The sequence below is a fragment of the Cotesia glomerata genome, linkage group LG9 (assembly GCF_020080835.1).
Source record: "Cotesia glomerata isolate CgM1 linkage group LG9, MPM_Cglom_v2.3, whole genome shotgun sequence".
In the NCBI taxonomy this organism is placed as follows: domain Eukaryota; kingdom Metazoa; phylum Arthropoda; class Insecta; order Hymenoptera; family Braconidae; genus Cotesia; species Cotesia glomerata.
In genome coordinates this window covers 5,018,503-5,043,274 of record NC_058166.1, presented here as the reverse complement: position 1 = coordinate 5,043,274, position 24,772 = coordinate 5,018,503, and the positions used below count along the sequence as shown (strand labels likewise).

The 24,772-nt window shown below is 28.1% G+C and overlaps 1 protein-coding gene and 2 long non-coding RNA genes across 3 annotated transcripts; all 3 read right to left on the bottom strand.

Moving 5' to 3' along the window:
• Window positions 1-2,555: 2,555 nt before the first annotated feature.
• Window positions 2,556-5,760, bottom strand: LOC123271627. Its single transcript, XR_006510926.1, has 3 exons — window positions 5,653-5,760; window positions 3,046-3,168; window positions 2,556-2,795 (listed from the first exon to the last, which is right to left on the bottom strand). It is a non-coding gene; the product is annotated as an uncharacterized LOC123271627 (long non-coding RNA).
• A 6,068-nt stretch (window positions 5,761-11,828) lies between these two features.
• On the bottom strand, window positions 11,829-18,606 carry LOC123271628. Its single transcript, XR_006510927.1, has 3 exons — window positions 18,539-18,606; window positions 12,296-12,418; window positions 11,829-12,056 (listed from the first exon to the last, which is right to left on the bottom strand). It is a non-coding gene; the product is annotated as an uncharacterized LOC123271628 (long non-coding RNA).
• On the bottom strand, window positions 13,233-16,438 carry LOC123271626. The gene is made up of 3 exons (XM_044738022.1): window positions 15,012-16,438; window positions 14,853-14,928; window positions 13,233-14,199 (listed from the first exon to the last, which is right to left on the bottom strand). The coding sequence occupies exons 1-3, from the start codon at window positions 15,108-15,110 to the stop codon at window positions 13,616-13,618; spliced, it is 759 nt and encodes a 252-aa protein (XP_044593957.1). The 5' UTR covers window positions 15,111-16,438; the 3' UTR covers window positions 13,233-13,615.
• Window positions 18,607-24,772: the final 6,166 nt, after the last annotated feature.

Here is a 24,772-nt window from a genome sequence, read left to right as displayed (position 1 = left end):
GTTCAACTGCGGACACTTCAACCGGACTAAAGTTCAACCGTAAAAATTTCAACCGAACGACAGTTCAACCGTAGAAATTACCAAATTATTTAATTTATTAAATCACAGAATAATATTATCCGCCTGACAATTCAACAGTATGATAAATGGTCCATGATTAATTTTCGTGTTGCGCCCTTTTAACATGGTTTTTGTGTGTGTTTATTCGAAATTAGACCAACACAAACGCGGGTAATCGTTTTGCGCCCTTTTAACATGAATTTAAAATTAGACAATCACAACGCCAATCAATCGCACAAGCATACACGGGCATTAAAAATTGATCATACATCAGACGGCCGAACAGATAAAAATTTCCACGGTTGAACTGTCGTTCGGTTGAAATTTTTACGGTTGAACTTTAATCCGGTTGAAATGTCCACAGAACTGTTACGGTTTAAGTGTCGCGGTTGAAATGTCGTCGGTTGACTAGTCGCGGCACCATTTCGATAGGTTATGCCTTTGAAAATAACATACTAAAATTTTAAATCGATATCTCATAGTTTTTGAGTTACAGCCATTGAAAGAGTAACCGCTCGGCAGTTAGAATAGGATCATTTTATCTTTGAACGCGTTTTTCTCAAAACAGCATTTTTTGAATTTGCTGGAGTAATTACTCGGAGAAAAATGATCTGAACACCACCAATTTTTTTTCTGCATGTTCTATATATAGTTTTCCACACAGTTACCCACCAGTTTTTTGATCTGATCAAAAATCGAATTTTGGCAGGCCAAAAACGACCAAAATTTAGGGTAAAATTCAACTTTTTTTTAAAAAAGGCCACCATTTAGTCAATTTTTGATATTTTTTTTCAACCGTGGGTCATTATACAGACAATATCTTCTAGTTTAACGAGAATTTTTTTTTTTTTACGTTTCATCCACGGAGAAAGCCGGAATCACTCCAGCAGTGGAGAACCTTTTTTTATTAATGCCGTCGGAGATCGCGTGTAACTCGAAAAATATTTAATTTTTTTTTTCAAACATTTTACTGTATATTTTCAAAATATGTATAAATATACCATTAAAATTTTAAAACAATTGATACAGTAGTTTTTTTTTAATTCCCAAAAATCGAAATTTTTTCAGGCTGTCACACTAGTTGTGCCCCTTAAATCTAGTATTTTTATATTAACATAATATATTTTGCTTCTCGAAAAATTTATAAAAATGGAATTAGACGATTTCCGCAACCTTAATATAAAATAAATAAATATTAGATTAGGCTTACCGATTTAGTTAATATTAAACTATTTTAGAAATATGATGAATTTTTTATATTATTCACTAAACAAAAAACTCGTATTGAATAATGAAAAACAATAAAAAATACATCAAATAAAATAGTTAAAACATAGATTGCAGCGAAATTCTTGCCTATTCTCTTGCAGGAATGAGCATATGCAATGATATATACGTAATACGAATCGACATATCGAATATCCCTACTTCACACCGTTAGACTGCATTTATCAGCAAACATTTTTTTAGTCGTATCCTGTATGCGGATAAAAATAAATAATATCATCTACGATAAGTATTTTTTTGTATTAATCATCAAAGATACATGGAAAAATTCATTCAAAAGTTATTGCGGTTTGAAAATTTGAAAAATAGTGTTTCATCAAACTTTTATCAGACTTTTGAGCTCGAAGAGCTCAGAAGCATAGAAAAGCTATTTCTTCGAGCACGGAGAGCTTAGAAACGTCATAAGTGCAATTTCAAGCGTTTAGGTATGGAATTGGGGGGAAGTTGCAGGGATGGCCTTCAGGGTCAGCCGTTTTCTTAATTTTTTTTTTCTAAAAAGTACATTTAAAAGCAAAAATTAAAAAAAAAAAAATCATCTCAATAAGTTAATTTTCAAAAAAGTTATGGTTATTTAACAAAAAAAAACTATCTTTTATAAATAACTCGTAACTTTTTTCGATTGGGTAAAAAAATTTTAAAAAATTCTAAAAATTGTTTTCAATAGGGTAGAGAAAGATACAAAAATTTCAGAAAAATCGAAAAGGGTCTGGGTCAAAAGTGGTCGATTTGGCATGGAATGCCCCATATGTAATTTCAAGACTCATTTTTTTTTCAGCCCTGTCATTAAACTTTTATGAAGAACCCTATCCAATATCAAAGCTTGATATTGCTTCGTTTAGTTGTAATTAAACCATTTTGATTGGCATTTACACCTAATTTTCCCATATTGATCGGCCATGTTTATTTTTTTTAGTAATAGAGTTCTCACAATGACTCTGCGACCGAGACAACGTATGTATGCGTATCAATTTATAAGTAGTTGATATAACGGAACACGTAAGGGTGTTTTATTCGCATCGTAAATAATTACTGTACACAGGAAATTAAAAATAAATTAACAAATATTTAATTTTATGTAACACATGAGCGCTTAAGGCATGCACATTTGAATTTTCCAAACTTTTTTTTTCGATAATTATCTTGGTCAATTTTTATTCTTTACGTAACATGTATTTAAAAAGTAAAGTATTTTTAATAATTAGAAGAAATTTTTAACAAAATTTTTTATTATTATTTGAAATAATTTTTTTTTTCTTTACAAGTGAAATGTGTTCAAACACCTTAATTGCTTTTAACACCAATCTCAAATACTTTTAAACATTTTTCTTTTCCAATTGGCTGCATGGAACAGGATCTACTGGGTAACATCCATTCTTTTGAACAACTTGCCATGAGGAGTCTAGTGGGTGACATTGATACCCATCACAACAATCTTCATTCTTTGAGCACTATGAGGAAATAAATAATTACAATCACTAATGACTTAACAATAAATAATTGTATTTATTTTACAGAAATTTAATATTGTCTTCATTTATAAAATTAAAAAAAATTATATCTGAATTTATTCAATAAACAATAATAATAATTATGATTTTATGCGAACAATCGATTTGTGAAAATAATTTTAAAACTACGAGTGTTTTTTGATTATTACGTCTGATTAAAATGATTAATAATTACAATAATAGCACTTACTCGACCTTCAATAATGCTACATCCTTTTTCGTAGCATGCATAGTCATAAACCGCTGGTGTAATAGTTGCGATCAGGCATGTTAGAACAATAAACATCAACAGTATTTTAGCCATATTTCTTGCCTGAAATTTAATTTAAAAATTGTGTACCACGTGAAAAAATTGCCACAATTTTTTTCACATAAAACATTGAATAATTTACAATAATTGAATTATATAAAATAGATTGTAATAATAATTTCTATCAATAAATTATACGATACAAATATGTCAGAACAAACATTCTTTTTAATTAATTTAACAAAAGAAGATCATTGATTGAGATGAAAAAAAATAAATAATGAATGCCTCGAATTATATTGAAATAATTAAAAAAGATCAATTTATTTGTGTCTATCCTAATTTTCTATGCATTAAAATATTTTTTTAGTAAATCACAATAAAATTTTTAACTCATTCTCATCTATAAAAATTTTCTATTTGATATTTTTAACTTTGCAAAAGATTTTTTAATTGTTTTTACTGTGTTGCAACAAAAAATTTGATTTTTTATTTTTGAGTACGAATATTTATTCGCTATTTAAAAATTCCAATTTTTTAGTAGATTTTATAAAAATCTAACTATTGCAGCCGTCCTCATGGCGCAACTTTTAAAAAATCTAGTCATTTTCTGACTCAGTTTGTCGAGCTGAGTCAGAAAATATATATAGTTCAAAAGTTTATATATGTATGTATATACATGTATATATTTATACGATATAACGCGACTTGTCAGCACGATAGCGTTTTCAATTTATGACCGATTCTTCTCAAACTCAGCATACTTTATCTATCGATCAAGACCAAGGTTATATGTTCGAAGATGAGCTTAATCGGGCGAGTAATTTGGAAATGACAGGATTTTGAAATTTTGAAAATCGTAAAAATTGATGTTTTTACTACTTCAACTTGGTATAATTACTGAACTTGACAAGATATTAAAATTCGGTAAAATACATCGTAAAGCTCTTTTAATAAGCTTTAATTTTCACTACTCAGAAGTGGTAATAGCCTCAATATTACTCTTTTTAGAGTTCGTTTAATAAAACAGTTTTACTGTTGCAGCCGTTTTAGAATTATTGTCTGCATCATAGCTTAATCATGATGTAAATTCAATAATTACGATATTGATCAGTCTTTCGGGTAGGTTGTCAGTAAATATGTCACAAATTAGTTCTAACCATTGTTTTCTTCAACTAAAATTTTATCCGGTTGCAAAATTCTGATTAACTTGGAAACTGTTGTTCCTAAGCAGTTACTTAAAATTTGGACATTTATAATTCAAATCTTATAATCTGTGCAATTCTTTGGTAAATATTTGAGAAACTTTTTCTTCACAAGATAATTTTTTTTCCAAAATTCGTTAAATAGTTTTCAGTTTATTATTGAATTTTGTTTTTAATTCATGAATTAAGTTATACATTATCAGTGTTATTATATTATTTTATTAAAAATCAATTTTCTTTATTTGAAAAATCTACTTCCATTTCGGCTGCCGAATGGCCTTTTTTATATTTAATAATTGAAGTGTTATAAATAAATATCCTAATTATTTAATTTTTAAATTTAAAAAAAATTTGTTTATTCATTATTCATTTTTAGCTATGATAAATCCAATACAATGCTATCAACAGAGTAATAAAACACTTTTATCTTACAATAATTCGTTTATTGTCTGAGTATATTACTGTGAATAAAATCACTAATAGGCATTCAATAGCGTACACTTGATTTATTCAAGATAACAATAAAAACTTTTAGTACAACTTCCTTTTCAATCATGAAAATAAAAATTTAATTTTGAAAGTACTTGAGCAGAGTTGTCATATTTACACTGAGAAACAAGTTTCTTTTTAAAAAAATAAGCATTTTTATTTTTTCTTAATTGAAGAAATAAAAATTTTTCTCAAAGTAACTTTCTTGCTGAAAAAAAGTTTTCTAGATTTGGGAAAAAACAATTTTGATTAATTATTATTACTGTGAGAAAAATTTTGATTTTTTTAGCTAAGAAATAAAATTGTTTAAAATTTCCAACAAATTAATTTCTTCACCATTTTTTTCAAGAGAAATTTTTTTTCTCTCAGTTTAGTAATTTTCATCTATTAATTTAACCAAATAACTAATAATAATTGTTTTAATTCACAGCAAAGGTGAAAATAGTAAATTACGTAATATATAAACTATTACGTTAAATTTTAAGCTTGAATTAAGACGTAAATGATTTATATATATTAATTTATTTTTGTTATATTAAAATTTGCGAAAACATGAAATTATTTCGGATAGTAAGATTATCAAACAGCCAAAAAAACCGATAACGATAACATTTATAAATCATACAATAATAACAACAAAGTAGATTTTAAATTATTCGCGATAATGATTCTGTTATAATATACAAAACTTATTAAAAATTGAATAGTTATTTGACTAAAAGACTATTCACAAACAAATTAATTATTCGCTTATAAACATTTTGTTTATTTATTGGGTTAAAAAGTTTGAATTATTTTCAATATTGTGTTAACTGTGTTTGCTTTTTATAAATTGAATAAAAATGTATATTACCTTGAAATAACTTTCGAGTTTGTAAGCTTGGAGATGTTTCTTCAACGCTGTTTCAAGAATAGTGTGCGCTCAGAGTGAAAGATCTAGGACTTATAAAGAAGAATGTACGTCGTTATGACGTATCGCTTTATACATATAGATGAGGACAAGAAATGTTGTTTACTTCAATGTTCCGACTCTTAACATTGTCTTAAGGTTTTTTAAGAAAAAAATTTTTTTAAGAGATATTCAACTGATAAACTGACATGATTTAATAAGATATGCCTAAGAAAACAAGGAATCTGATTTACTACGAAAATATTGGGGGGAAAAAATTACAGAAATGATCTTATTAGAATTTATGAGTGTTGATAGACTGAATATTTGAAATGAATACTTTTTCAAACATTAAAATAGTGTGTGGATTATTTTATACTAGCAACCTTGCAATCACTATGTAACTGCCGTGACTTGTGAACCATAAAAAATTAAAATTTTGCTCTATTAAATAATGACTTTTGTTAGATTGCACTGTACTTTCTTAAATATTAATGTTTTTAAAGATACAAGCTCATTTCGGGGTTACATTCATCAAGAGTTTTCATTTGAGTACCCACATGAATTTTGATATATTTTTCATATATTTATTTTTTTATTTATATATTTATAATATATAAATGCTAGCTGTTACCCGCCCGCTCCGCTGGGCACTTTATAGAATTGTATTTTTAGATCTAGACTTGAAATTCAATCGGATATTGTTTTGACATGCACAGATTCCAAATTTTATCGAATTAGCCTGTACCGTTTATTCCTTTGATTATTCTAGCTAATATTCATTGTAACTTTCAATGTGCAATCACTATAAAATTCCTATGGCTTTCTTCCAAAAATGAATAATAATTGACCCGAAGAAAAAAATTTGAAATAATCATTGAAAGTTTCAGTTGAAGTAATTGCAGGTCTCATAAGTGAAGTTGAAATCTGCCTAGCTTAAAGTGCGACGAGTTTTGCCGTTAAATTTTCTTCCGTGACATCAATTTTTCATAGAAAATTATTTGTACATGTTTTTTACGAATTCTCTTAGAATAAGTAGCCAAATTTCTTTTCCACATCTCAAGTGTTTAGAAAATGCATTCATTTTAATCTGTTACATTCCCGCAATCCCGTAATAAGAACAATTCATCAGTTATGTGATCAGCAAAAATAAAATGTATGTAAAATTCTTAGTCCGTTGACTGAATTTTGAATAGCTAATACATGTGAAGTTAAATTTTGGAAACCTTACAATGACTTTTTCGCCGCTGCCAAAGAGACGATTATTGTAAGAAAATATAATTATTAAGAAAGAAAAATATTTAAAACCGTTGACCTTGAAGGCCATCCCAGTAATTTCCTGTTTCTGTTAAGATTCTATCAAATTATATATCTGTAGGAACTGAATACGAAGAATATGAATTTTTTTAACAATTATCACTCCCGCACTTTTATGTGGAAGAGGAATTTCGTAAGATCCTATTCGAGATGATTTCTACATTATAAACAAAAGGTTCCAACAAAACATAGAAACTGTTGTTTTGAAATGAGAGATTTTTATTGTTAACACCCCTGCAATTCCTTTTAGGGTTAGAATTCGAGAAAATCCATTCTTAGCTGAACTTGACATCATACACGAAGATTTCTACTGTAAAGTTCTCAAATTTTTGGGAATTATTTGAACTTAATCCAGGTTGGTGACTTTAGGTAATCTATAGACTCCAGGCGCACCTTCACATTATAAGCACTTCTACTATAATAATTTTCTTATAATAATGTTAATAATATAAAAATTGCTGATCGTGATCAATTGTGGCATATTTGTCCAATAAAATAAGGGGTCCCTTTGGAACCTCTTGGAAAATCCTTCGAAGGTGATGGCAATGGCCACTCATGAATCTTGCTACCGATTGGTGACGAATCGAAGAATAGGTATTGGACATGGTGAAACACCCTGCGGGTGTTCCCCCTACCCTGTCAATGATTAAGTCTAGTGGTTAAAATTAGTTATATTTATTTTATATATATAATTATGGCGGAGCCAAGACAACGGAGCGGAGCTCCGTGCTCTATAAAATCTCGCTAAAGACTAACTTCTTCAGTCTGCATAAATGATAAAATAATTTTTCAGCGATTGTTGGATCTCAAGTTACACCCAGAGAACATCGTCGAGACCCAGGTCACACACTAACACGGCTGTTAAGTCTAACTCCGGGTCGCTGCGACATCTTATAAGCTGAGATTGCCGTTGCTTCGCTACCAGCGAAGCAAGGAATCTCTGCATGCGTGATTTTTACTAATCGCGGATCACCAATACTAACAGTGATTTTAGCTGGAACGTTACATCTACCAAATTTAGAGTCTGCAGAAGTTACAGTTTGGAAAATAACATCTTAGATTTTAACACCCACCCCCGCAATCCCTATCGGAGGTAGAATTTATTGAAATCCGCTTTGAGATGATCAATACATACCAAATAAAAGACTCCTACTAAATTTGGAGTCTGTAGGAGCTATAGCTTATAAATTAAAAATTTTAAGTGTTAACACCCACCCCCGCAATCCCTATTAAAAGTGGGTAGTCGTAAAATTCTCTCTTAGATCATTTCTACATCACATATCGAAAATTTCGACCAAATTTGGAGTCTGTAGGTGCTATAGTTTAAAAACAAGAATTTTATTATCGTTAACACCTCCGCAATCCCCTTTGAAGGAGGAATTTTTTAAAATCCGTTCTTAGTTGGCCTCTACTTAGCGAAAGAAATATTGCATATCTTAACAAGCACGATCACGCGAAGCCATAACTCTACTGGGGCCTAAAGATGAAGTTTCCTATCTCGTCGAGAGAAATTGTATTTTTAATCCATAACCCTCGTAGAAATGTTTAAAAAAAAATTAGGAAAACGGTTGACCCTGAAGGCCATCCCTGCAACTTTCGTAATTAAGCGCCCAACATTGCACCTATTACGTTTTTGAGCTCGAAGAACTCAAAAATATAATTTTCGTGTAGTTTTGAGCTCTCCGAGCTCAAAAGTCTGATAGAAGTTTAATAAAACACTATTTTTTGAATTTTCAAACCGCAATATTTTTTGAATGAATCAACCGATTTTCTCGCGGTTTACGGCATTCAACGTAGTTTTTTGAGCTCTTTAAAGAATCTTAAAGCACAAACTGATCAAACTAAAAATTTTATATAAATTCGGAAAAAAACATTTTATCCAATTTTTTTCGACAACGATATCTCACGAACAAATCAACCGATTTTGACCAGATTGGTGGCGGTCGACGTGGTTTTTTGATGTTAAGAGCTGATTAGTTTTGGGAATTGATCGGTCGAGCCGTTTGAAAGTTATTAAAAAAAACCACATTTGGAAAAAATTTTTGTCGCAGTTTTTTTAAGATTTCTCAAAATCTATCGGTCCAACTTGTATTTAAAAATCTAAGTTTAGTCGAACCCTTTCGAATGGCACCAACCGCGATCAAATCGGTCAAGCCGTTCAAAAGTTATGAGAGGTTTACATACATACATACATACATACACACACACACACACACACACACACACACACACACACACACACACACACATCCATACATCCATACATACATACAGACATACAAACACCATCGCAGGAATAGTCAAAGAAGCTTCCTAGGACCTCAAAACGTCGAGATCTGATGAAAACTCGATTTTCGAAAAACGGGGTGAAAACAATAACTTCCCGATTTTTGAAAATTTTCAATTTTCTTAGCGGGAAGTTAAAAATACACTGGTGGATAGACGAATAATTACTGAACTAATTGAAAACACAGCTTAGTAAATTAATTATCAATTTAAGTGAAAAAACGCGTTTTTTAAAACTTATCGTAGAAATAACTGTCAAAATATGGTGGTGTGGTTGATAACTAAAAATATATACAATTTTAGGACTCATTTTTTTTCAGCCCTGTCATTAAACTTTTATGAAGAACCCTATTCAATATCAAAGCTTGATATTGCTTCGTTTAGTTGTAATTGAAACATTTTGATTGGTATTAACACCGAATTTTCCCATTTTGGTCGGCCATATGTTTATTTTTTTAGTAACCCGAGAAAAAGTGTTTCTATATAATTATATATAATTGTATATAATCATACATGTTTATATATGGAATTGTATATGAGGTTATATATAATTATATATGACTATATATGGAGAAATATACAGCCATGCAAGATTGTATATAGTCCCATATATAATTATATAGGGTGTCCCAAAGTCTGGACGTTATTGTAGCATCTGATGATAATTTAAGACTTAGCCATTTTTTCACCGCATAGATCTAATTTATTAATTAAAAATAACGTCTTTATTTGTTAGAGAGAGCGCCAGTGTCCAGTAAAAATATGTGCCAAACAAAGACACAACTAACTGTATGACTAACTAGTTTCTATAGCTAACGTAGTCACACATATTTACTTACACATTCACACGTGCAAGCGTCTTCGTTGGAACGCACTTGACTTGACACTAGTGCTCTCTCTCTAACGCATAAAAGGACGTTATTTTAATTAATAATTATCTATGCGTCTGATTAAAAAATGGCTAAGGACTTTTCGTCTCAGAATTATTTTGTTTATCAGATGCTACAATGGCGTCCGTTACTTCTGGGACACTCTGTATATAAGTATATATAACTATATATGCTTATATATAATTAACAGACATAAACATTTTTTCTTTGAAAAAAAATTTTTTTTGGTTATCACAAAAAGTGTAAAATGATGTTTATAATTACGTTTAAATAATTCTGAAATACAAAATTTGTCACATTTCCTATGAGATGTTTTGGTCTGCTCTGCTACTACCTAATAGTAAAATCATTATTTATTTTATTATTTAAATAAAAAAGGTTGGCAATAGCCTAATCGGCTCGGTACCTGCATTTCGAAAGAGTGGGACCAGGGTTCGATTCCGGCGCGCACCAATATTTTTCAATGATTATAAACTAAGAATATGTGCGTTTCATTGCCAGCCTCTGTACCGGTCGGGTTTTCTGTGGTTTTCCCATATAGTTATGGAGGTAAAATGTCATTATAGAAGTACCTCCATACTATTTAAGACCGTAATGCAAATGCAGGTACTGATTATAACGCGTAAGTCGGCCACAGTCGCAGCACATGTGTGTCGGGCATGAAAAAATCCCGACATGCAGGGGGTGGGGACGAAAAAGTGGTTGAGAGTTATAATGACGGGGTTGAGAGACTATATTGCGGAGAAAAAAAGTGGAGAGACAATAATTCCCCACCCTCCCTTGTCAAACACTCTACAGTGATACAAGTAAAACCATCCTCAATTAATAACCTCAATTATTATTTAAATAAGTGTTATATTATAATGAAATTCGGTAAAATAAATAAATTATGAATAATGACTATCCAAATATATATTAAAATCAATTTTTATATTCCATTTATGATAAACTCATATGATACATTATGTAGATCATAGAATCATTATCATCTAAGACAGCGGCACAGCAGACAGACACTTCAAGACGCACGGAGATCACTAAAGTTAAGCAGCATTGAGCAGGGTTAATAGTTAGATGGGTGACCGCTGGTGTTATAGCTATAAAATTATATCTAGATATTTTTTTTTGCATTTTAATTGGTTACACAGAATTGCGTAGGACCATATTAAATATTCTATCCATAAAATTAACCCAATAATTAATTAGATGTAATAAATATATAATTAAATATTGTTATATATAATTATATATAATTAGATATGATTATATTTGGCCATTTTTCATATATAATCATATATAACCAATTTATATATAAATATATATAATTATATATAAATATTTTTTCTCGGGAAACGGAGTTCTCACAGTGACTCTGCGACCGAGACAACGTATGTACGCGTATCAACTTGTAAGTATTTAATATAACGGAACACGTAAGGGCGTTTTATTCGCATCATAAATAGTTACTGTACGCGGAAATTTAAAAATAAAATAACAAATATTCAATCTTATGTAAAACATGAGCGCTTAAGGCATGCACATTTGGATTTTCCAAACTTTTTTTGTTTTGATAATTTTCTTGGTCAATTTTTATTACTTACGTAACATGTATTTAAAAAGTAAAGTATTTTAAATAATTAGAAGAAATTTTCAACAAATTTTTTTATTATTATTTAAAAGAATTTTTTTTTTCTTTACAAGCGTAGTGTGTTCAAACAACTTAATTGCTTTTAACATCAATAACCAATGCATTTAAACAGTGTTATTTTTCGATTCGCTGCATGGGCGGGGGTTTGATGGGTAACATCCAGTCCCTTCAACGAACGCATATGTGTGACATGTATATCCATCACAATAGCCCCCATCCTTTGTGCACTATGAAGAAATAAGTAATTACAATTACTAATGACTTAACAATAAATTATTGTATCTATTTTACAGTAACTTAATTTATAAAATTAAAAAAAATTTATGTCTGAGTTTATTCAATAAACAATAATAATTATTACGATTTTATGCGAACAATCGATTTTTGAAAATAATTTCAAACTACGAGTATTTTTTAATTATTATGTTTGATTAAAATGATCAATAATTAGAATATTAGCACTTACTCGACCTTTAACCTTGCTACATCCTGATGAGTAGCATGAATAGTCATGAACCGCTGGTGTAATAGTTGCGATCAGGCATGTTAGAACGATAAACATCAACAGTATTTTGGCCATATTTCTTGACTGAAATTTAATTTAAAAATTGTGTACCACCTAAAAAAATTGCCGCAATTTTTTTCACATAAAATATTGAATAATTTATAATAATTAAATTATATTTAATACATTGTAATGATAATTTCTATCAATAGATTATACGATACAAATATGTCAGAACAAAAATTCTTTTTAATTAATTTAACAAAAGAAGATCATTGATTGAGATGAAAAAAAAATAAATAATGAATGCCTCGAATTATATTGAAATAATTAAAAAAGATCAATTTTTTTGTGCCTATCCTTATTTTCTGTGCATTAAAATATTTTTTTAGAAAATTACAATAAAATTTTTAACTCATTTTTTATCTATAAACTTTTCTATTTGATATTTTTAACTTTGCAAAAGATTTTTCAATTGTTTTTATTATATTGCAACAAAAAATTGGATTTTCTATTTTTAAGTGCAAATATTTATTCGCTATTTAAATATTCAAATTGTTTGTATTTAATAATTGAAGTGTTATAATGTTATAAATAAATATCTTAATTATTTGAGTTTTCGAATGAAATAGTACATTAAGATACGAGTGGCTTAAATGAGCGATTATGACACGGCGTGAAGTTAGCGCACGAGCGAAGCGAGTGCGCTAACACGCCGTGAATGATCGCTCATTTAAGCCAAAAAACAAATGAAAAGTTAAAAAAAAAGAAACAAATATATATCAAATAATAAATCCAAAGTGATCAATATTAATTAACAAAAAATAAATTCACACATTGAAACAATCAATACATAAAATTAAATAACATTAAATTTAGCTGTTACTTTAAAATTTTTTAATTTTCTTAAAAATTTTAATTTCCACTTTCTATTTATTATTAAAATCTTAACGAATATTTATCTTTCTTCTGATTGAACTTCAATGGTGAAATGTCAGTTTTGGAATACCATACATTGAGACTCGTCAAATTTTTTCACGCACAAACCTAAGTCTTGATCATAAAATACTGTAGAACAGATAAATGAATGAGGAGTTTCACAATCGTCGAATTGAGAAGTTGAATTTTTCTTTCTTGCAAAGTAGATTTAAATTTTTTTTGATGGCGTAATATATCAACTTTAACTTCATTTGATGCTGATGAACAAGGTTAGTCAAAGTTTGATGAAACATTATCTTTGGGTTTGGACATTGAGACTGCTGTTTTAATTAATTTTTCATTTTATACTGGTAAAACATTTGAAATTTTTGTAAAATTTTTTTTCGTCGAAACATCTGAATCGGTTGATTTATTCAAAACGGTAATGTTTGTAATTACAGGAGATGGTTTAGTAGATGGAGGAGTGGATCCAACAGTATTTGTTTTTTTATTCAAAACAATTCCATCGGTGATCATAGAATGAGTACGTTTTTTGTTGTTAACGGAATCGGCAATATAACCTTCAACTACTGTTGATGACTTCCAACCACCATGTCTCTTCATCACTGTCATATCACCTCCAGCATCAGCTAACAATGTGGCAGATGTTCGACGGAAACTATGTCCTGTGTATTTCTTTGCATTTTCTAATTTTAAAAATTCAGCAATGGTTCTAGGCATTGAACCAAACTTGTTAATTCCTATGGGCTGACAAGTACAGGGACCATTTTGGTAATTCAAAAAAAATCTATCTGTTTTACAGGTTTGGGGCCTAGCATCCATATATTCTTTTGCGTAGTCGTGATATATACCATTAATGGTAAATGATCTTGGCTGATTATTTTTTGTTATCGGAACTTTAATAAATAAAATGTTCTCATCAATTTTTGCACGCCTCATAGCGCGAAGCGCGTGAGGTTGTGCTTTATACTCGACTCGTCAAGTTCAAGCAATTTTTGTGATCTTTTAATGCCTCTATCACAACCATATTACACTTATTCAATAATATAAGTAGACGTACACCGAAAAACACTTAAATTAAACCATCTTTTACTTTCTAAAAATCATTTCATGTTGCTATTTTGAAAAAAAAAAACGTTTTGAAAAATTTTACGTGGACGTCCGGATGTCACCCCATTTTGATGTACCAACGATTACCTCCCGAACAAATTGATATTTCAAGACCGGACCTTTTTTATTAGTTTAAGAATTCGATGAACTGGGTCCGTATTTCATATCAGTGGCCTAGCTTATGTATTTTTTTTTTTTAATTGAATTTATTAAAATTCACGGATACAACCGTACAAAGCCAAACGAACTTTTCTTATTTGTCACGTGAAAACTTTGGCGCCACTTGATCAAGCTAGATTTTTTAGACTGCGTGCGCATATGACAAGAAAAAGGGCGCCGATATTTAAAAAATAAAAATACTCTGTAAGAAATTACTTAATTATAATTTTTTTTTTAATTAATTATACAATTAATTTTTTCTTAAAAAATGATTGAGCGTTATGAGGCGTGCACTTTGGACTTTCCAAACTTTTGACATCTTCCAGTTTCATGTTCATGAATTCACTTCTTCTTAAAGCACCAGAAATTCCAAATATTAAACAAACCTGCAACAGTAAGAATAAAATAAACAAATGTTTAGACTATACAGACATTTTCATACTAAACATATCAATAAATATTTAATTACCTTTGTAGCAAGATATTTATTATCAGGGGCTTCATTTAGAAATTTTTCGATATTTTCTTTTGTAAAAACTTCAGATTTTTTAGCAACGTATTTACACATTTGTTTCTTCAAAAAAAAACGTTACTTTTTTGTAATTACCAATATCAACATCATCAAATGCTTTGATAGTAGTTTTCAACATCGAATGAAAAGCCCATAAACTGGGAGGGGCATATTTTTGAGAAAGATTATCAAAGTAGACTACAATTACATCTTCAGCAAAAGAATTTGATTTAACATTTTCTTTACGCCATGCTTTAAAAGCATTATAAGTTGCCACATACATTCGTCTAGATTTTGTTGGCATTGATTGTAAAGCTATATTCTTCGCCTTTACTTTTATCTCGTCAGGAACAAAATCATTATAATCATCGTCTAAATCACTGTAATCACTGTCTATATTTATTACGGAATAAGATTGTTGTTAAATTAAATAATGTTCAGAAAATATTTTATACCAGAATAATGTTTACGACTGAGCGAAATCGTTAATAAAAAATATTTAAGAATCATTAATAGAAGTTTTAGCATACTTCAGACTGAATCATAACCGACAAAAAGATGTAATTTTAATCATTAATTATTTATTATTTTGTATTTTTTCGGGGCTTTGAATGTTTTTAATTATATTTTTTCGTTTTTTTTTGCAGAAATGTATGAATTGATCGTAAATATGAGCCCGTAGCCTAAAAAATTCCTCTCTACTCGTTTCATAATTGTTTATTTAAGTCAACAGTTGAGCGAGTCCTAAATACGAATTTAGGACACGCAGTGCTATAAAAAAATTTTTTTTTTCACTATTCGTTTTTAGCTATGATGAATCTAAAACAATGCTATCAACAGAGTAATAAAACACTTTTATCTTGCAATAAGTCGTTTACTGCCTGAGTATATTACTGCGAATAAAATCACTAATAGGCATTCAATAGCGTAGACTTGATTTATTCAAGATAACAATAAAAACTTTTAGTGCAACTTCCTTTTCAATCATGAATAGTTTCTTTTGAAAAAATAAACATTTTTATTTCTTCTGAGCTGAAGAAATACAAATTTTTCTCAAAGTATCTTTTTTGTTAAAAAAAAGTTTTCTAGATTTGGGAAAAAACAATGTTGGATGAAAATCCGCAAGTTAACTTTCTAAAATTGATTTTTTTCAAATCAAAAAAACTTTATTTCAACAAACAAGTTACTGTGAGAAAAATTTTGATTTTTTCAGGTAAGAAATAAAATTATTTAAAATTTTCAACAAATCAATTTCTTCCTCATTTTTTGCTCTCGGTGTAGTAATTTACATCTAATAGTTTAACCAAATAACTAATTATAATTGTTTTAATTCACAGCAAAGATAAAAGTAGTAAATTACGTAATTTATAACAACCAATACGTTAAACTTTAAGCTTGAATTAAGACGTAAATGCTTTATATAAATCGTTTATTTGAGAAACCCCACACGGAGAGAAAAGAATAGAACTCATTCCTATGTAGAATGGTAACCATTACCATGTTACATAGTAACGGAAATTTTTGTTAGAATCCTGTGTAAATTTGCTGATAAAAATCTTAGAAATTGTGATAAAAATATGAACAATCACTCATTCGTTGCAAAATTAAATTCTGAACACAATGATGTTTTTTTATTTTTTTGATCAAAATTTTAATTTGTTATTAAAAAAAAAAAAAAAAAAAAAAAAAACATAAACAAAATAAAAAATCTCAGTTTTTCGTAAATCACTCAATAACTATTGGTAATATCAAAAATCGGAAAAAAGATTCTTAAAGAGGAGGAAATTTCTGAAAAAAAATCTCGACTCCCGGAACTCTAGCTTGAAAAACAATAATTTTTATTTAATGTTGAAAATAGGGTTCCGTGCGACTTTAGTCACACGGCCGCGCCGATGCTAAAAAACGACAGCAGTTGCGCGGAACCCTATTTTCAACATTAAATAAAAATTATTGTTTTTCAAACTAGAGTTCCGGGAGTCAAGACTTTTTTTCAGAAATTTCCTCCTCTTTAAGAATCTTTTTTCCGATTTTTGATATTACCAATAGTTATTGAGTTATTTACGAAAAACTGAGATTTTTTATTTTGGTTATGTTTTTTGTTAATAACAAATTGAAATTTTCATCAAAAAAATAAAAAAACAACAACATTATTTTCAGAATTTCATTCCGCATCGAATGAGTGATTGTTCATATTTTTATCATAATTTCTAAGATTTTTATTAGCAAATTTACACAGGGTTCTCACAAAAATTTCCGTTACTATGTAACATGGTAATGGTTACCATTCTACATAGGAATGAGTTCTATTCTTTTCTCTCCGTACATAAGTCAAAAATACTAAATTTATCAGGAGAAGCAAAAAACATTTTTCTACATTAAGTTTGCATCAACATAATTAACCAACGATGAATAATAATAATGTTAGCATCCCTAAAAAAGATTCGAGCATGAAAAAATTTAATTGTTCATTATACTACAATTAATGATAAGAATTTAAAGTTGATTGACTTATGGAGTTGCTCACCAAAACGAACGAAATATCAATAAAATCATTAATTTATCAATTTTTCTCCGTCAATCATTTATTATATTTATAAAATAAATACAAAATATGTATTGGAACTACAATTAACAAAAATTATAATAAATAATGATTAAATTTTAAATTCAAATTAGTGAACTGAGAGTCAACAATAAAACAACATATTTTTAATTTTAATCCATTGAACAAATATTGCAATACTCATTAGAATTCAAGTATTTAACAGTAAATTTAGTTTCTAATTATCTGATAATCAATTATTTTAAAATTAAAGTCAGTGAAATCACATCAAACAATAAAACAATAATTTAAATTAATTTTTTTTAAATTAGTACTGCCGAAATTATTAAAATTTGAGTATTTTGCATTGAACTGACTTTTTTCTACTCAAAAGAAACTTTTTTGAAAAACAAAAAAAAAACTTATTTTTGGAATTTTGAAATCGAATGTTTATTCGAAATCCCCCATAAGTCTTTGGATTATGGGGTTTCTCAACTAAACGAGATTTGTATCGACGGATTGGTTAGATTTTGAACACGGATTTAATATTTTTTGGTGCTGGTACACGTGAGGGAAAATTCAAAGAACCGAAAAATGCAATAAACCCCAAAAAAATATGACTTATGGGGTTTTTCTCAAACATTAAATTATTTCAGATAGTAAGATTATCAAACAGCTAAGAAAGACCGATAACGATAACATTTCTAAATCATACAATAATAACAACAAAGTAGAATTTAAATTATTCGCGATAATGATTCTGTTATGATATACAAAACTTATTAAAAATTAAATAGTTATTTGACTAAAAGAGTATTCACAAACAAATTAATTATTAATTTATAAACATTTTGTTTATATATTGTGTTAAAAAGTTTTAATTATTTTTAATAATGTGTTAACTGTGTTTACTTTTTATAAATTGAATAAAAATTTACATTACCTTGAAATAACTTTCGAGTTTGTAAGCTTGGAGATGTTTCCTCAACAATGTTTCAAGAATAGTGTGTGCTTAGCGCGAAAAAATTTTGGATTTATACAGAAGACTGCACTGTAAAAAAAACCGGTGTGAGTCCATGCAGTGTACAGTGTTAAAAATTCCGGTGTTAAATTCAACACCGAAATCGGTGTAGCAGTAACACCGGTCGCGGTGTAAATATTTTTTTTCGGTGTTAAATCGGTGTTATAAATTTTCCGGCGTTGATAATATTTTAACTAACATAATTTTTACACTGATAGAAGGATTTGTTTATAGTTAAAAAGATTTGTTAATATTTAACAAATCATTTATTAGAAGCCATTTGTTAGTCCTTAACAAATATTTCTTAGTATTTAAAAAGATTTATTAATATTTAATAAATGAATATCAGATTTATTAAATATAAACAAATCATTTTAAATACTAAGAAATATTTGTTTAATATTAAAAAGTGGTCTCTAATAAATGATTTGTTAACTACTAACAAATATTATTTAATACAAATAAATCCTTCTATCAGTGTATAATTAAACTTTTTATGTTTAATAATTAAAGATAAATAATCAAAAAAAGTTAATATTTAATTTAGAAAGTTTAAAATAATAAAATATTAAGTATATAAAAATTTTTGATTAAAATAAATACACTGTAAAAAATTTCGATGTAAAAATGGACCCAGAGCACTTTACACAGCCGTGTAGTGTGAAATAGTGGTGTGAAATTCTCTCGGTGTAAATTTTCAATCCGTGTTACTTTAACACCACACTGATAGAAGGATTTATTTGTATTAAATAATATTTGTTAGTAGTTAACAAATCATTTATTAGAGACCAATTTTTAATATTAAACAAATATTTCTTAGTATTTAAAATGATTTGTTTATATTTAATAAATCTGATATTCATTTATTAAATATTAATAAATCTTTTTAAATACTAAGAAATATTTGTTAAGGACTAACAAATGGCTTCTAATAATTGAGTTGTTAAATATTAACAAATCTTTTTAACTATAAACAAATCCTTCTATCAGTGTATTATTAAAGGACAATTTTAGGACATCATATAGATAATCGGAAACTCTAAAATAGTGGATTTTAGTAATTATTTCATAACTTTTAATTATTTTTTTTAAGATTTTCGGAATACTTCTAAGATAATTTTAGAATCAATGCAATTTATTTGAAGCAATTTAGTTGAAATTTTGTCCTTAAATCTTATGTGGAACCTTTTTTGAATAATCTTAAAACATTTTTTTAACTATTTGAGAACAAATTTTGAAGACATTTGAGACATTTTTCGGATATTTTTGAGACAATTTCGGAACATTTTTTGGACAGTTTTAGAGTGTTTTTACAACAAATTTGAAACATTTTTAGAACAATTTTACGACAATTTGAACGTTTTTTAAATGATTTTCATAGAGATAATTTATTTTTGCACAGCTGTAGATTTGTCATGTTTAAAACATCCATTATATTATGAGAAACATCATGGTTACAATAAAAATAATTATTATATTGTTCCTAAACATTTAATATTGTAAATACTATTTAACTTGTTGTATAACATTCACTAAATCGATTTCTGCGTAATTTTATAAATTGAAAATTCTTAAATAAATGTTACTTGTCTCATTTTGATAAATATTGAATATTAATTGTGTTTTATGGATCATGTAATATTCATACTCCGATACGGTGTAAATTTATTCTACTGTTACACCGGTATTACACCGGTTTAACACCTCAAAAGAGCACCGCTACACCGGTGTTAATACACAGTTGTTACATAGCGGTGTTAAAATGAGTCCATTTTAATACCGCTTTTTTTACAGTGTGACTGTACGTCATTATGACGAATTGCTCTATTGCTCTATATCGATGAGGATATAGAAGTGTTGTTTACTTCAATGTTCCGACTTTTAACATTTATTCTTAAGGTTTAATCAATAAATAAGCTGCTTTTCTCAAGCAAAAATTTTTTTTAAGACTTATTTAACTGATAAACTGACATGATTTAATAAGATATGCCTAAGAAAATAAGGAATCTGATTTACTAGAAAAGTATTGGTAGGAAAAAATTAATTTATGTTATAGAAATGATCGTATTAGAATTTATGGGTGTTGATAGACTGAATATTTGAAATGAATACTTTTTCAAAGATTAAAATGATGTGTGCATTATTTTATATAACAAATACGAAATCACCACACTGAAAATACAATTTGTTTGATTTAAATTCGTATATTTATTTAAAATAACTTAAAAATATGTATTTAATGTAAACTAATTTGTTTCATATAAATTTTGATTACTTTGAACTAAATACTATTTTGTTTTAGTTTATTTGATTGAATTCGCTGATTTATTTCATTCAGATAAGATTTGTTAATAGTTAACAAATCTCGTTTTAAATAAATCATACGACATTTGTGTCGCTACTATCGCTGGTTGAGTTATCGTAATTTTAATACCTTTATCGTTGCCTGTTATAATTGAGTAATTTAGTATATAAACATACATTTTTGGTTATTATTTACAAGTGGGGTAAGCCCCATTTTGGGTCATAACTAGATGAAAAATTAACATTTTTAAATTTTTTTTATTCTGCTTGTTTTTACGGCGCATTTGTGATAAAAAATGTAAAAGGAAAAATAAAAATTTCAAAAGCTTTTTTGCCTTTGAAAGTTGGAAAAAAATTGGCTTTCATGTTTTTGGATAAAATTTCTATTTTATCGTTTTATAAATATATATATATATATATATATATAAGCAACTTTTTTTTTCTTTGTTATCGATAAACTTGAAAACTACTGGACTGATCGGCATGAGACTATGACCATTCGACGCGGAATTAATTGTAGAAGGTTTTAAGCTATTCATTTTTTGAATTCCATCAACCCTTTACCATTTTTTTTCAAATTTATGTGGATAGTCATTTGTTTCTGCTACGAAAACAAATGAACATCACTTCTTCTTCATATTCGAGCGCACAAGGACCGGCAAAATGTCTAACTTCACTTCAATGCTTATAAACACGTTTCCACACACCCTCCCACGCATTCACCCACGCACTCCCACACATCCACCCACGCACTCCCACGCATCCACCTACGCATCCTCCCACGCATCCACCTACGCACTCCCACGCATCTACCCACGCATCCACAAGGTTGTGACATGAATTATTAGACCGTTGTCTATAGCAACGGTTTTGTTAATTTATTTCTAAGTTATGTAAATATGGCATTCATTTATGCTACTATCTTTTGTTTAAAAATTATTCATCTTTCAAAGGTTATGTAAAGATGTCATTTATTTACGCTATCTTTTGTTTCAAAACAAAAAAGATTCTGTGTGTCATTTAATCGATTGTGTTTTGTTTAGTATTTATTGGTTATGATACGTTTAGTATTTGTTAGTTAGTTGAATGAAGAAGAGGGCCTCCAACTTATAAAAGTTAGTATAATTAATATATTCACGTTGATTATATATTTTATTTTAATAAAATATATTTGTTATTGGTGACTTCATGGATTTTTTAATTTATTAAAAATTTTTTATATGCATTCACAGAATCCCATCATGCCAAAAAAAAAGTTGCAACTAGGCCGATCTACAACTATTGCAAAAAGAATGAGGCTAATACGATTGCGAGGATCCGTTGATGAGACAATAGTAGAAAATAATCTCCATAATCAAGACAATATCGAAATCAATGGTATCAATCCTAACGATGCTAATATTGATACAAGTGACATTCGTAATAATAATAATAATAATAATAATAATAATAATAATAATAATAATAATAATAATAATAATAATAATAATAATAATAATAATAATAATAATAATAATAATAATAATAATGATAACGTTAATAATACTACTGGACTATACAATATGTCTCCATGGGGAAAGCAAAAAGAATATAGTGCATTTAACTATGATTTAAGAATTAAGTATGATGATGATCCAGCATTTAAAATTGGAAAAATGTCGTTTATTTGCGCATATTGTTCTGCACTACGGTGGAAGGATGAATGTCATTCAATTTGTTGTTCCGAAGGAAAAGTTTCTTTACCACCGATTCTTCAACCTCCCCAACTACTCTATAATTTAATAAAAGGAGTACGCAGCAAGTCAAAACATTTTCTTGAAAATATTAGAAAATATAATGCTGCTTTTCAAATGACATCTTTCAGAGCATCTAAAGTTTTCAATGATGTATATTTACCGACATTCAAAGTTCAAGGACAAGTTTATCATACCATTGGTAGTATCTATCCTGTTGACGAAAACCAAGAAAAATTTTTACAAATTTATTTCATTGAAGATTTGAATTTTCAAGCTCAATCTAGATGTAATATATTTGAGAATAATATTGACAAGGATTTGATCACCGAGCTTCAATCCATGCTTCATCGAAATAATCTATATATATATAGGGAAAGTGGGTTTCGTAGACCGTCAATCACGCAAAAACTACTGAACATATTGACATGGGACTAGGACCATTCGACGCGGAATGAATTGTAGATGGTTATAGGCTACTTATTTTTCGAATTCCATCAATCCTTCACCATTTTATTTCTATTTAACTTAGATAAACATTTTTCCCGCCCATAAAAACAAAAGACGAGCATTTTTCTTTAATTTATTTGTTTTTTTTATCGGCATAAAAGGAAATAATTTTTATTACGTTACTTTTTTGAGAATTTAGTTCCATATATACCTACGCGTGGGCGAATGCGTGGGTGGAAAATATACATATATAACAAAATAGGGTTCCTTTGATAAAAGTTGACGTCAAAACTACTGAAGCTATCGGGATGGGACTGCTACCTTTCGACGCAGAATTTTTCATATATGGTTATAGGCTACTTATTTTTGGATTTTATCAACCCTTTCTCATTTTTTTTACGATTAATTTTTATATATATTTTTTCCCGCTAATAAAAACAAAAGACTCATTTGTTTTTAATACGATTTTCTTTTGTTTTTATTACATAACCTTAATATTTGATTGATTTCACGTCATTTAAAAAAAAAGTTAAAGAAAGAAGCTAATTATGTCTGGTGAACTAAGTGTTGAAAATTTATATTTATATGCTGATCGTATGTTTGGTTATGGTAAAATTGGTTTCAAGAATTAAAATAGTTAGATATCTATGAAATCTACTGAAAATGTTGTTATTTATCAACTAGGACTTTTTGAAACATAAAATTTAGACCCTGTCTATTGAGTTTCAATAACATTTGCTAAAAATTTCCTTGCAACAAACGTCTCTTTACCAGCGGGAAAAAAGTCATTGTAAGGTTTCCAAAACTTAACATTATATGTAGTAATTCGGTCAACGAACTTAGAATTTTACATACATGTTATTTTTGCTGATTACATAACTTATAAATTGTTCTTATTACGGGATCGAGGGAATGTTACTGATTAAAATGAATGCATTTTCCAAACACTGGGTATGTAAAAAACATGTTAAGTTTATTTTCTATGAAAAATTGATGTCGCTGAGAAAATTTTAAATAACAAAAAAATTCTTCGCACTTGAAGCTAGACAGACTTCAACTTTACTTATGAGACTTGCAATGACATTAACTAAAACTTTCAATACTCATTTGGAATCTGTGCAAGTCAAAACAATACTCTAATTAAATTTCAAGTCTAGATCTAAAAATGCAATTCTATAAAGCGCCCAGCGAAGCGGGCGGGTAACAGCTAGTATATATATATATATATATATACTAGCCGTCCCCACCCGCTTCGCGGGGCGAATTGTACATGATTGTAATTGTAATTAGTTTAATTTATAATTTTTTTTTTAATTTTTGATTTTTTTCTCTAATTTTTTTTACATTTATTTTATTTATTTCAATTCTACAAAAAAATCAAATTAAATTAATTTAATTTATTATTATTTTTATTGATTTTTTTATTTTTATTAATTTTTTATTTTTTATTTTTCAATAATTCTTTATTTTTTATTGATTTTTTTTATTTTTTATTTATTTTTTATTTTTTATTTATTTTTAATTTTTAATTTTTTATTGATTTTTTATTTTTTTTTTTTTATTTTTTTATTTATTTTTTATTTTTTATTTATTATTTATTTTTGTGTTTTGAAATTTTATGTTAATTTTTTAAAAAAAAAAGCAGAATTGAGGGATTATTTTTATTGAA

Coding starts and splice junctions, on each gene's coding strand:
- LOC123271626 (XM_044738022.1), bottom strand. CDS start 15,110: ATGTGTAAATACGTTGCTAAAAAATCTGAAGTTTTTACAAAAGAAAAT. Junction 14,929..15,011: donor ATAAATATCTTGCTACAAAG/GTAATTAAATAT, acceptor TTACTGTTGCAG/GTTTGTTTAATATTTGGAAT. Junction 14,200..14,852: donor GAAACTGGAAGATGTCAAAA/GTTTGGAAAGTC, acceptor TGAGGCGTGCAA/AAATTGATGAGAACATTTTA.